Source organism: Erpetoichthys calabaricus, chromosome 3 (assembly GCF_900747795.2).
Source record: "Erpetoichthys calabaricus chromosome 3, fErpCal1.3, whole genome shotgun sequence".
Classification (NCBI taxonomy): Eukaryota; Metazoa; Chordata; class Cladistia; order Polypteriformes; family Polypteridae; genus Erpetoichthys; species Erpetoichthys calabaricus.
Window position 1 is genome coordinate 123,167,040 of NC_041396.2, and position 12,920 is coordinate 123,179,959.

At 40.7% G+C, this 12,920-nt stretch overlaps 1 protein-coding gene across 1 annotated transcript in view; it reads left to right on the forward strand.

Annotated features, from left to right (window-relative positions):
• The window catches only part of galnt2 (UDP-N-acetyl-alpha-D-galactosamine:polypeptide N-acetylgalactosaminyltransferase 2), a 324,782-nt gene that overhangs the window by 106,314 nt on the left and 205,548 nt on the right, over positions 1 to 12,920 (forward strand). Inside the window, exon 7 of the mRNA XM_028797339.2 lies at positions 12,338 to 12,459. Within this exon, the coding sequence (XP_028653172.1) occupies positions 12,338 to 12,459 (122 nt within the window). The remainder of the gene's footprint in view (positions 1 to 12,337; positions 12,460 to 12,920) is intronic.

Here is a 12,920-nt window from a genome sequence, read left to right on the forward strand (position 1 = left end):
CACGGTGAGGACGGAAGGATGATTTCGGAAAAACCACCAGAGGTTCACAATTTGCGATCCTGCCAAAATCGTTCTTTCCCTGAGACCATAGGGTGTCAGGAATTGAAGAAAACCATGGGAAAAAGTCAGTTTGTAGAGAGCATAGAGAAAGAGACGGGTGACAAAGGGAACGAACGACCGGTAGGTCAATTTGGATTAATGCCTTAGTTTTTAGAAGGTCCGAAGTATCAAAAGTGCCTGGAGCGACGTATTGCCAATCAGTCCTATTTAGACATCGCCCAACCCAGTCCCCAATTTTGACCCAACGGACGGTGTTAGATTAGGCTAAGGCAACGTGGGGAACCGAACCTCCTAGATAGAAAATGTTCTGTCAGTATGTGAGATGGACTGAAGCAGCAGCTTTAGTAGATGAAATGAAAATGCAAGGGATATGAAGGGTCTCTGGGCAAGTACCTGAAGAGAGAAAAGATTCTAACCAAGGCATGGCCACACCAGTGTAAAAAGCGCCAGGGGATATATTGGGCAGTACAGTGGAGGGTGTCGGGGACTTGAAGGTGGGGAAAGATGCATGAAGGAAAAGAGTGTAGGGCTTTAAGGAGAAGGGTGTGTGGGGAGATGTCTAGGGTCCAGGCTGCAAAAGAGGGTTTGGGGTATGGGGAAGTTTGGCACAGTAGCTTAGGAATGGAGCAGTAAAATCCTTGTTCTGTCAGTGAGATTGAGACTGACAGTTTAGTCATGAGGTCTCTTCCCACTAGATTGACAGGGCACTGATTATTTAACAGGAAGCGGTGAGTTAATGGAGAGCTGTCGGTGCTGAGTTGCACTTGCAGAGGCTTTGAAACTAGTAAAGTGTGTGGTTGTCCTGAAGCAGTGAGAACCTTCACAGTGTCTTTCGAGGCAGGGACCTCCAACAGTGATAAAGTGGAGCGTGTGGCTCCCGTGTCCACAAGGAAGACCGTTTCCTTGCCATTTACTATCAAAGTCAGTAAAGGATCTGTGTCAGCATGACGGGTAAGCAGAGGAAACTGGAAGAAATGGCTGGGGGTCCCTGCTAATTCCTAGGACCAAGGAATGTCACTGGGCTCTGAGAGAGGGGGTGGTGGTGGTGAATGCTTGTTTGGACAGTTACGTCTGAAATGTCCAGGTTCGCCACAGCCGTAGCAGGTGTAAGATGCTGGAGGTTGCTCTGATGAATTAGGCATCTGGGTGAAGGGGTTGTTGGGGTTGAAGGACTGGAACCCTCGTCCCCTCCCACGCCCTCTTCCTCCGAAAGAATTGCCACGTCCACGGCCTTGGAATCCTTTGCCCCTGCTCGTTTCCCCTGTGTAATATTGTAGTTGTGCTGCAAGCAGCTTAGTCTGTGTATCAGATTCTTTTTGCTTAGATTGTCTCTCGGCATGCTCTGCATGGCGTTTTACTTCTTCAAAAGTAGCGCTCTACCAGCCTATGCAGGATGTGCGGACTTTGTTTTGAATGTTACTTCTTAGTCCCGAAACAAAAAAGGGGGAACGGCAGCGCGGTTTCGGTCATCGCTGTCTTCCAGACCAGAATGATTTGCCATCAGGTCTTGTATTCTGTGTGCCCACTCATCGACCGTCTCATCCTTCCGTTGCTTAGCAGCTGATATGAGCGACCAGTCCATTCCCTTTTTATTTTTCCTGCAAATTGCAGTTTTTAACAAGTCCCATGATTAACAGTTGCCCAGGTAGTGCCTAGTTTTCGTCGCAGCACCTGTGTCCATTCTGCAGCATTTGGTTTATACATATTGTCCAATAGCTGGAGCTGTTCCACAAATTTTAAGCCACCGACTCCCTTAGGGTCGGGTAGTTCGGACACCACATCTTTCAGTTCCTGGATATCCCAATTGCGATGTATCATTACTGTGGTGGGATTGTTAGCTCCTGCGGGCCGATTGGGGTTATGTCTGGGGTTGGGGACCTGAAATAAAGGGCAAGGAAATTGGGTACCGGAACTCTGGTGTTTCGGGGAGATGAAACTGAATCCAGATGCTGGGGCCAGGTGCCTGGTGGTTTGACTCCTAGTATGACTAGAAATCGGAGATTGGAAGGACACTTGTGACCAGGGTCTTGACTGAGCGCAATTACCAATTCCCATCTATCAAATATGTCCATTCTATAAGGACCCCTTTTACAACAGCCTTGGGTATTTCTGCATAGGATTTTCCTAATTTCTTGTGTTTCTGAAATGTTCCCAGTTCCCTCAACTGGCCATCTGCCACCACTTTGTTTATTCCATTTTTTTTTACACGCTTTTTTTTTTTTATAAATCTAATCCGGTTTTCTTTTCAACTAGTTTCCTAGGTGAACCTCCTTTCAGACCCGAACTAGAGTCCGACATGCTTTCCGAAAATAATCCTTCCAACAGAGACTTTTGATTTCCCGAAGGAACCTTTTTGACCGGTTTACTATTTGCTTTCCCATGACTGGATAGCGCCAAAACACAAAGGAATAGATCAGCCCTCGCGATGTTCCGCCTCCAGTCTCTTCCGTCTCCCGGATCACACTCTGTGGCTTCGTGGCTTTAGCGGACTGACAGTCTGTCCAACGCTGAGTCCAGGAGTTTCGACAATTCAATGCCGATCCCTTCGTCAGTCGTCTAACAGCTGGTAACCGCTTTTGGTGTCCGCCACAGACTAACTCGTAGAAGCAGGAATATGACCAGACGTTAGAGACAGAAACTCGCCCTCCCACACAGTGTTTTTCCCAGATGTTCAATATATTTTCTATTCGTCCCACTCCAATGCCTCTATTTATTTGAAGTGTGCCACTCACTTCTTTCTATTCCACTTCCTATGGAGTGTGTACTCACTAACATTCTTAACATCTTACACTGTCCCTGAGGGACCCAAGTTCTATTCTTCGCATTCTGCTCCACTATCTGCCAGGTGATACAGTATTTTAATTTATATTTTCCTGTAAACTAGTCAAAACCCTGAGTTACGTTTTCTACTCAATCGGATTCCCTCGGTCTACTCACCAAGAATTTCTTGTCCTGCTAGGGAAACTCCCAGTTCGCTCAACCTTCGTATTCAATCGGAGGAGGCCAGAGACTTCTCACATAGGATTCGCCCGAGGCAGGCCAGTCCTAACTTTTGCCGGAGCTGGTCCTCCCGATCCGGCCGGAATCGGTCCTCTTACCGGTCCTCTGGACGATCCTGCTCGAGGAGTCACCTGTCTGTCTCTGCCCCACGTTGGGCGCCAGAAAACTGTGGACGAAGGTTCGAGGCAAACAGCAGGCAGACAGCAGATGTAGAGTAAAAAAGCAATTTCTTTATTCTTGGTGAGCAGAGAGACCACTGCAGCCCCTGTCAGCTTGTGTCACTGACAGTTACCAGCAATAGCCCAATCTTGCGGGGGTTGAGTTCCCTTTTATAATTGATACATCTTACAGAGACAGCTTATCATGAGACAAGGTTACACAATTCTTTGGGGGGGGGGGGGGGGTTTCAGTAATGTGCCCAGAAATTACAACACATTTGTTCAAAACAACTTAAGAAGAAGTGAAAAAGCCTGTTGCTACTGATTTTACAATCCTAGATGTTTTTTAAAATTAAGTTTCTTGAGTTCAGACTAAAAGGTCAGCAGTTTGACAGAAATGTTGCAAGTTTGTTCTTTTGGCTTTTGCACGTAAACACTTAATACTTTGATATGTAAGTCTTATTAGAAGCAATTAATCCATAGCTTATTAATACAAACTAGTAATATACTTATACTGTTAAAAAGATTATATAGGTAATGGTTTTTCTCTTTCTCAATCTGCGCAAGCTGCCTGCTATCCTATCCCCCCACCGCCACAGCTCTAGTTGGACAAAAGATTCTCCCACCTCAAGTCTGTTTATCTGGGTGTGAGGTGCCTAGAGGTGTATAGGGTAAATAATACATCGTTATTTGGAACACACACATTTCATGTGTGTTCCGTGTCTATAACGATCTGTGTAAATGTAGGATGACAGGAAATGTGAGGCAAGAAATGTTGAACTCATACCTAAAACAAACTTTTTTTTCATGTTATAGTACTAATGACAGAATTTTGACATGAAGTGTTTAATGTGTAAAGACTCAAGTCCAAATGTCAAATAAAAATCTTCACAAGAGGTACAAGTATAACAATTCAAGTGCACTTTTATTCAAGAATATGACTGAAGAAAAAGCAGTTGGGTTAGGGTACGACCCTGACACAACTGCTTGGGTGGTTCAGTGGTAAGAACTGCTGACTCATAAACAAGAGGTTGCCGGTTCGATTCCAGATGCTTCCTAGATTTACCGTTTTGAGTAGTGAGCCGCTCTTATTGTTACTCTTCTAGAATAAAAACATACATTTGATTTGAGTCTGTAACACCCGGTGTAAATTTATGGTACTTGTAAAGGTTAGTGGTTTATTTATTTATTTTTTTATTTATTCAGTTTTATTCTCTCGGTTGCATTCATGCTCCCCCCCGATCTGACACTGCTTTTTTCAAATAAAGACGTGCTCTAACAAAGGTGAACTCTGATGAGGATGAGGGTTCTACATCGGAAAAAAGAGAACAAAAGCCCTCACCGCAAGAAATGTCCGCTCACATATAAGAACAACACAGGTGCACCAGACATAAAGGCGAAAGATGACACCATTTGGATGCAGCAACAGGTTGGGCGTCATCCTGCCGGTGAATCTGCCACACGCATGTCTTTCAACGAAACAGCAGGGCTTACAGTGCTTTCCAAGGTATCCTGCAAAGTTCCATTTGGATTATGTTTCTTGATGGTCTTTATATGAAAACATTTATATGTTGCTTATATGAACACCACATTGAATGTTGTTTACCTGTATTTATTTACTTATATTCCTACATCGTAAAGTCACAAGTAGACTGCAGCGCTCTCTGTGTTTGATCCACACGGGCATGTTGATAAAGTACATGTGCATTGGCACTCCTTATTTAGGAAAAGATCAGTTATGAAAAGTTCTATCAAAAAAAAAAAAAAAAAGAAAAAGAAAATCTGTTGCATGTGTGGTAGAAATGTAACATCTTACTTGCTAAAGAATGAAACATCACCTAACAGGACAAATCAGTAATCAGGCAGGAGAAAAGCTGTTCATTGTATCTTTTTTAATTACTTGCCTTGCAGGTAACATTCTTCAAAATCAGTCTGTTACAGCGTGGTCAGAATGGACAGAGAAACAAAGAATAGATGTTCATTTTATAAGCTATTGAATTTACGTACAGTGTCAATCAATGCATACATTTTACTCTGGTTGGTTCTTTGGTTTACACACAAATGATTTATATAAAATGAAAGTCTGTTATATTCTGGTTCTTCTTATACCTTTGCATAGCGCCACTACCCTTGAAGTTTCTGTGCATATAACAACTGTGCATTCTCTCTTACCAGTAAACCCGCGATTCTAGAAAGAATCGCAAATCCAAGAATGGCAATCACTTTCTGTTCCCTCCGATATTTGGAGGGAAGAAAAATCATGGAGGGTGGGTGTGTCCTGGAGAGTTTTCATTTAATTAAATAAATATATTTGCACTAAAGCGGTTTCTTTTTGGAGCCGTGACGTGTTTCAGAAGCGCGTTGTAGGCGCCTGCGTTCATTGTTTATATCCATGCGGTCTTGTTTTTGTTTTTAAATGGCTGTGTCGTTAGCCAGAAGTCGTTTGCTGACAGCGGCGGATTCGCGTGCTGAAGTGACCATGGCGGTGGATCTGGGCATGGAGGGCCACATTACTAAACGAAGGTGGTATATGTGGTGGTGTGGGCGGTCGTGTTCGGGCGGCTGTACAACCTGGTGTGCACGCTTTACCTCGGGTTTAGTTCACAGGTCGTAGCCATACGGGCTCTGTTTTTGTATTTCTAATCGTTGAGCGGTTTCTTTTTGGAGCCGTGACTCCTTTGCCTGTGCTGTTTCAGAAGCACGTTGTGGGCGCCTTCGTTCATTGTTTTTATCCATACGGGCTTGTTTTTGTATTTCCATTAGTTGAGCTCTTTCATTTTGGAGCCGTGACATCTTTGCTTCTGGTGTTTCTGAAGCGCATTGTAGGAGCCTCCGTTTATTGTTTTTATCCATGCGGTCTCGTTTTTGTTTTTCTGTGGCTGTGTCGTTAGATAGAAGTGGTTTCCTGTTAGGAATCATAAATCAACGTACTTTTAATACTGAAGTACCGTTATGTGATTCAAATATGCCACACTGACTGCTGGCACAGTGGATTAGAGCAAGTTTAGTTTACAGGTTGTGTTGTTTGGGCGCCACCTACCGACTCTGGGAAGCCGCTGGGTTTGACTCTGAGGTGCTCTGCGCATGCGGCTCGGTGCATCCTGCATCCGTGCACATAATTGCATCCGTGCATATAATTATACAACTGTCATTTAGTAATATAGATAGGATATCTGCTGATTTCTTTGTCATCCTTCAGTGCATTTTGTATATTATATCAGCCTTTCTTCTGGTACATTCTTTATTTACTTGACCGTCTCAGTATTTTTCCTAAACTGATTCTTATATTTCATTGTACATTTTGTTGTTCGCTGACCTTAATCTGGTTTCCCGTTGTGCCTGAACAGGTTTCTGACATTTATTAACCCTTTATGCTATTTCTTTAAAATGAGAAAGCTATGTTACCCTAAAATTATTTTTTCACACTTGTCATGACCACCCCTTTAAATTGGGGGAGGATCTAATTTTCACAGCAGGCATCATCCTATAAAACTACAATACATGCACAGTTGATCAAACTGTGAACACTGTGTAGTTAAAATGCTGCACGGTGTCTTTAATAACCCTGTCAGGCAGTCTTGTATTGTACGTTCATATCCACTGTGCTCTTCCATCCCTTCCCCCATAGGGTACACTCATTTCCATAGCTGAGTCTTTGCTGTTGAAATGTGTTTCAGTGTAAGTTGTCTGCAAAATGAACACTGTATAGCTAAAATTGTTCAACATGTTTTCTATATCAATTTCATATTTAATGTGCCTCCATCCCATCCACTTTAGGGGACAGTCATTTTCTACATCTGCGCCTTTGTTATTGAAATGCTCTTCTGTTTACAAAATGAACATTGGATAGCTAAAATTGAGCTAAATCTATTTAAAATTATCTAGGAAGTCATTTGCCACTTTTTTCTCTACTGTGCCCTTTTGTCCTATCCACTGGAAGGGATTCTTGTTGCCCCAGCTAAAGCAGAGGTATAAAAGTGCATGCCCCGTCTGCTGCTTACAAAATAAACAATGGACAGCTAAAATTCTTCAAAATGTTTTTTAAAATGTTGTAGAAAGTCTTCTATATTCCATTCATGTCTACAGTGGCCTTCTGTCCCATGCCTTGGGGCAACACTCACTTCTATGGCTAGAGCATTTCAATTAAGAAGAAAATAACACAAAATTATACCAGATTGCCCCTTGACACTGACATTCTGAAGGTCAGTGGCACAGATTCAAAGCCTTTGGAAAATACAGTGTTCTTAATGAATGTACATAGTTAGAAAATTACCAAAATTATCCAAACAGACATAAAAACACAAGGATGCATTGCACAAGAGAAGGAAATACTTAGGTTAGAAAGTTATGAGATTGAAAGATTAATATTTTACACATTTAATTATTTGGCACCTAAATCAAAGCTATAGGCTCCTAATTTTTTTTCTTTTAGGAGCCACTGGCTTCTTGAGATGAATATTTGTCTGGAGTGCTGAATATAGTTTAAGGAGAACTGTACTCACGAAAGCATGATTCCTGCAATTGGTGCTTGTCCAACTTCAAGAGAGAGCAGGAAGGCATTTTATCCCAGGCATGGGTAGGGACAATGTCTTCTATCCATCTGTAGGTGAGGTCTAATGTTCAGGGCAATGTCTGAATTTTATATACATTTCTGTACAGTTCAAATACGTGATACTTGAGTATGCAATCTCCAAATTTGGGTGCACTTTTGTGCTGACATAACACACAGAGAGAAAAGCACACAATTACTTCCAGAGCATGAATTGACCATAGCTTGTCTGAGCTGTGACCACTTGTTTTGTTGTTCCATCTTTTTTTTGTCTGGTTGCTTGCCTGGCAATATCAGCTTCTTTCCTTGTCAGCTGTCTTGTCTAGTTTCTGCTGTTCATGGCTTTAAGGCCAGTTTTATACTTCACATGTCGCAACGCATGCATTTTACTGTTTATACTTGTGCACGTAAATCTGGAAGAATCCACCAGGTGGCAGTGCGAGATATTATCACGGTAAGAACAGGTTTGGCTTCGCTGTGTTGTGAATTGCCTCGGACACCCATTAAATTCTGATGACACCTTGCTGCAATATCTCTGAAAAGGATGTTTAATGATTAAATCCATCAATCCAGGGATGTGCCCATTCCAGCTAGCATTGGGCACGAGGCAGAAACAAACCCTGGACGGGGCATCAGCTCATCGCAAGGTGAATACAAGCACTCACATACACACTGCCATCATTTTAGTGTAACCCCATGTCCCCTCCTCCCCATTTGTGTAATTATTAACAATATCCATCCATCCATCCATTGTCCAACCCGCTGAATCCGAACACAGGGTCACGGGGGTCTGCTGGAGCCAATCCCAGCCAACACCGGGCACAAGGCAGGAAACAATCCTGGGCAGGGTGCCAACCCACCGCAGGACACACACAAACACACCCACACACCAAGCACACACTAGGGCCAATTTAGAATCACCAATCCACCTAACCTGCATGTCTTTGGACTGTGGGAGGAAACCGGAGCACCCGGAGGAAACCCACGCAGACACGGGGAGAACATGCAAACTCCACGCAGGGAGGACCCGGGAAGCGAACCCAGGTCCCCAGATCACCCAACTGCGAGGCAGCAGCGCTACCCACTGCGCCACCGTGCTGCCTTATTAACAATATTCATCATTTAAATGAAATTAACAATTTATCTGTAAAATGTAATATACATACTTTAATGCATTTCATCATGAAAGTGATATCAATTATAAATCTAAGGATTCTAAATGTGCAGAGAGTTGGAATATCATACATTTAATATGTTCTGTGTGGTGATGTATTGCTGTTTGCCGCTGCTGTCAGGTCAGGAGGAAGCCCCAGAAGCAGGTAGTGGTTAACAACTGGGATGATGTTCACCAAGGTCTGCTTTAATGATAAACTATGAGGTTAAAGTGGTCATTTCGAAATTAAAGTGGAAATGTCCACTTTAACCACATAATACACCTTTTCACCATGTCCTTAGTTTTTTTTTTCTCTGTGGCTCAAATACAGCGCTGTATATTATGTTGCTGTTGTGAAAAGACGGCACAAAAGATGGTATGTGAGGCCTTTAAAATGTATTGTGTTATTACGATGGGGAATATGCAACACTTGAATATAAAAGCAACACGAATGCATTTGTATTTCGGCATTTTAACTTCACTACTTCAAACCATTCATCAAACATTGAAGCGTGCACATCGATCCTGTAGGATCCTCAAAGCGGCTTTCTGTCACATGTAGATAGTAAGCAGAGACTCTGACATCACATTCCAACTTTTATCACACTGCGCCCCCTGCCTTTTTGCTGGTCCTGCAACTTGCACACACGTTGCGTTAATTTCTGAGGACTTGCTCAGAGGACGCGTCAGATGAACTCTGGGAAGGCGTGGCAGCCGTGATGCGTGCGCATTGTGAGCGTGAAATATAAACAAGCCCTTAGGGTGAGTATCGGATACAATGAACTTCACAGATCATAGTGACATACTTCAAACTTTTGGCTTCACTCCACCCTTGTCACTGGATCTGTGAATAGTCCTTGAAGGGCTTATCCACAAAGCAAGATGTACTCAAGATCTCCCAACAATGTAGAATGCACCTCAAGAACGCTTTTACAAAAGTGGGGTGTAATGCTGGTCTAGCTCTTGTTTTATTTTTCTATCAAGTAAAAAAAAAAAAAAAAAATTAGTGAAAACAATTACAACTTCAAATTAATAACATAATTGAATGGACAGTTACATTTAGCAAACTCTTAGTGGATGGTGAAACTTCTCACCAGTGGTTTGTGGAGATCTGCTTTACTTCTTCTGCTGAGGTAACTACTTTTTCTTTATCAGTTTTGTATCTTATATTAGCTATAAGGTATGTAAACATGGATGAGGCAATGTGTCCATACTTTGTCATATGATCACTTATTATTAGTTATAAAACAAAGCATATGCTACTGTAGCATTTCTGAATCTTTTTGGACAGCTGCTCTACTATTATTGTATAAATTTCAGTTTGTGAAAAAATTTAAATATTTTCTGTCCTCCTAAAATTCCCTATAGGATGCTCTATTCCACATTGGTTTACATTTAAATATAATTTGTTATTAACATTTCATGACCTTGGACCCTTGAGCCTCCTGTTTTAACACTTTTAATTCACAGTGCCTAACTTGCTATACATTCTTTGTCCAACGCAGTGGTTTGTAGATTGAATCTGTGTTTTGGTACCATGCAGACCTCTCTGAAGCAGATTATTCATTAAGTGATGTGGCTGGTACATGGACTAAACAGTCAGATTGCCATTACAGAGTGATGAAATGCATACATGGCAACTTTTTCAAACGGCAGAGGAGCATTTCACATTTTGCACCTGGTGTAGCAGTCAACCATGGGCAGCTGTCATCTCATTTTTTCACCTCCGAGGCATTTCAATGTTGGTCTGTGTTACAAGTCCATAAACAATTTGCGTCCTTCCCTGATGTCTGCACAACTATATCATACCATCAGGTTTAATTTAGCGGGGCTTACGATCTTCTTTATTCTACAATTCTCCCACTCTGGGTCAGTGAACTTTTTCTTTAACAGCTGTTATCAGGTATGTGCAGCAAATCAAAAGTCATTGGTACAGTCACTTTGAATCACCATAGAAGGCCACCATTTCTTTGCTGATAAAACACCACTAGGCTGGAGAGGTTTAAACTACCACTAAATTTAGCAGCCAAACTAAAGTACTTGGTATACTGATACAGTTGTTAAGGGTGAAACGATAGAGCAAAATACATAGCATAAAAAATATTTCATCAGTTTTAAATAGTGTCAATTTCGTTGTTCCTTTGTAAAAGTGACAATGACAATAAAGATCTATCTATCTAATACGATATAGACCACTATTGATGGAACCTAGACCCTCCGTTCCCAGTCTCAAGTAATACATCATGAATGACCACTAAATAAATTAATAGTGCAAGAATTTACATGTTAACCAGATAAGTTAAAAGTTCCTTCAATATTCTAATGTAATAAAAAAAAAAAAAAAAAAAACAATCAATCAGTTACTTAACACAGATTATAAAAGGATGTTACATGTTTCATTCTTCTTTGTGCTATCAGTTCTAATTAAATTATGGGTGTGTTCATGTTACCAAGCAAAGCTTTTAACCTTTTGACAAACTGGAACATATCTCTCATAGATAAAAATCTCAAAGTTATTTAAGATATCACAAAATACAGTTTCTACCTTTATTATACTACTACTATACTATACTACTTTATACTTGCCACTCCATTTTATAGATCAATGTTAAACAGCAGAAACATTGCCATATAGTACAAGCTTTCCTGATGTTTCCTGATTTGGTAATCAACCCATATAAATGCATTATTACTGAGCATTCAACTTAAAATACCTTGTTGTGTCAACAAAAGCTTTTCATAAAATTAACCTCTTAACGGTTACAAATGAATGCACACATTAATATATACTTCAGTTCTATAGTACATTTCATTATCACTGAAGTGATTCTAATAATCTGTTCTTTTTCAAAGTTTACTTTCTTGTACATTAAAATATTTAAACCTTTTCTCTTATTATACTGTACATGTAGAATGGGGAAAGAAATCAGTAGAGTATAATATAGTAACATTCAGGGGACATCTACCTCTCCAGACCTTGAACAAGATCCTTTAATCTTCTTCAGACCCCTATATCCGCAAACAGAAATACTATTCTTTCATCTCCTTCTTGTTTTCTTTCATGCCAGACTTAGTGTTTTCAGTGCAACATTACTGCTTTCAGACATTTATTCTGGGTCAGTTATAATTGAAACTGGACAAAGCAACACTCAACATACTGGAAAGAAACAGCTTTCCATTAATCTTTACTATAACATGAAAAAGTTTCTGTTTTAGTTATGTGTTCAACATTTCTTGCCTTGCATTTTCTATCATCCTACATTTACCCAGATCATTGTAGACACGGAACACAGACACTGATAAAGTGGCTCGGCATTATGACCTTTTTCGTAGGCTTCAGGAATTCTAGTGTTAACAGTATATACTGGATATATATTCTTGATGATTAATCAATATTTTTAACACTCTTCTGTTTAGGTTTGATGCGATCAAGAGTAAGAGGTGCTGATGCTGCCCAGGCAAAAGTTTTGACGTTTCTGGACAGTCATTGTGAATGCAATGAACATTGGCTGGAGCCATTGCTTGAACGAGTAGCAGAGGTCAGTATGCATATTCAATGACAGTTATAAAAAAATAAAATGCTAAAGCTATTATTCCTCAACATTCAAGATTTATCATGTGTAGATACAGCTTTGTATTTTATTATTACAGCTTTGTATTTTATTATTTTGAAATGTGCAGAGTTGAGCTGAGCTTCTCCTGTTAGAGAAATTAACCCTCTATCCATCCATATATTCCTGATCATTTTTAGGAAAAAGTATTTCTTGTGGGTTATGTTCTTTCAACATCGAACATCATCTCACTGTGCCCTTCTCAAAGTGGAATCTACACTCAACTAAAGGATGTTTCTTTTCCATTCTAATAGAGCACAAAGGTGCTCATCATAAAATCTAGTGAAGAAAGGACACTGTTAATACAAGAACGATTGAGGAGGCATGGTTGTTTTACTTTAATGTTTACATTTATATAGCAAGGTATTTTAACATTTTAGACCTGCAAA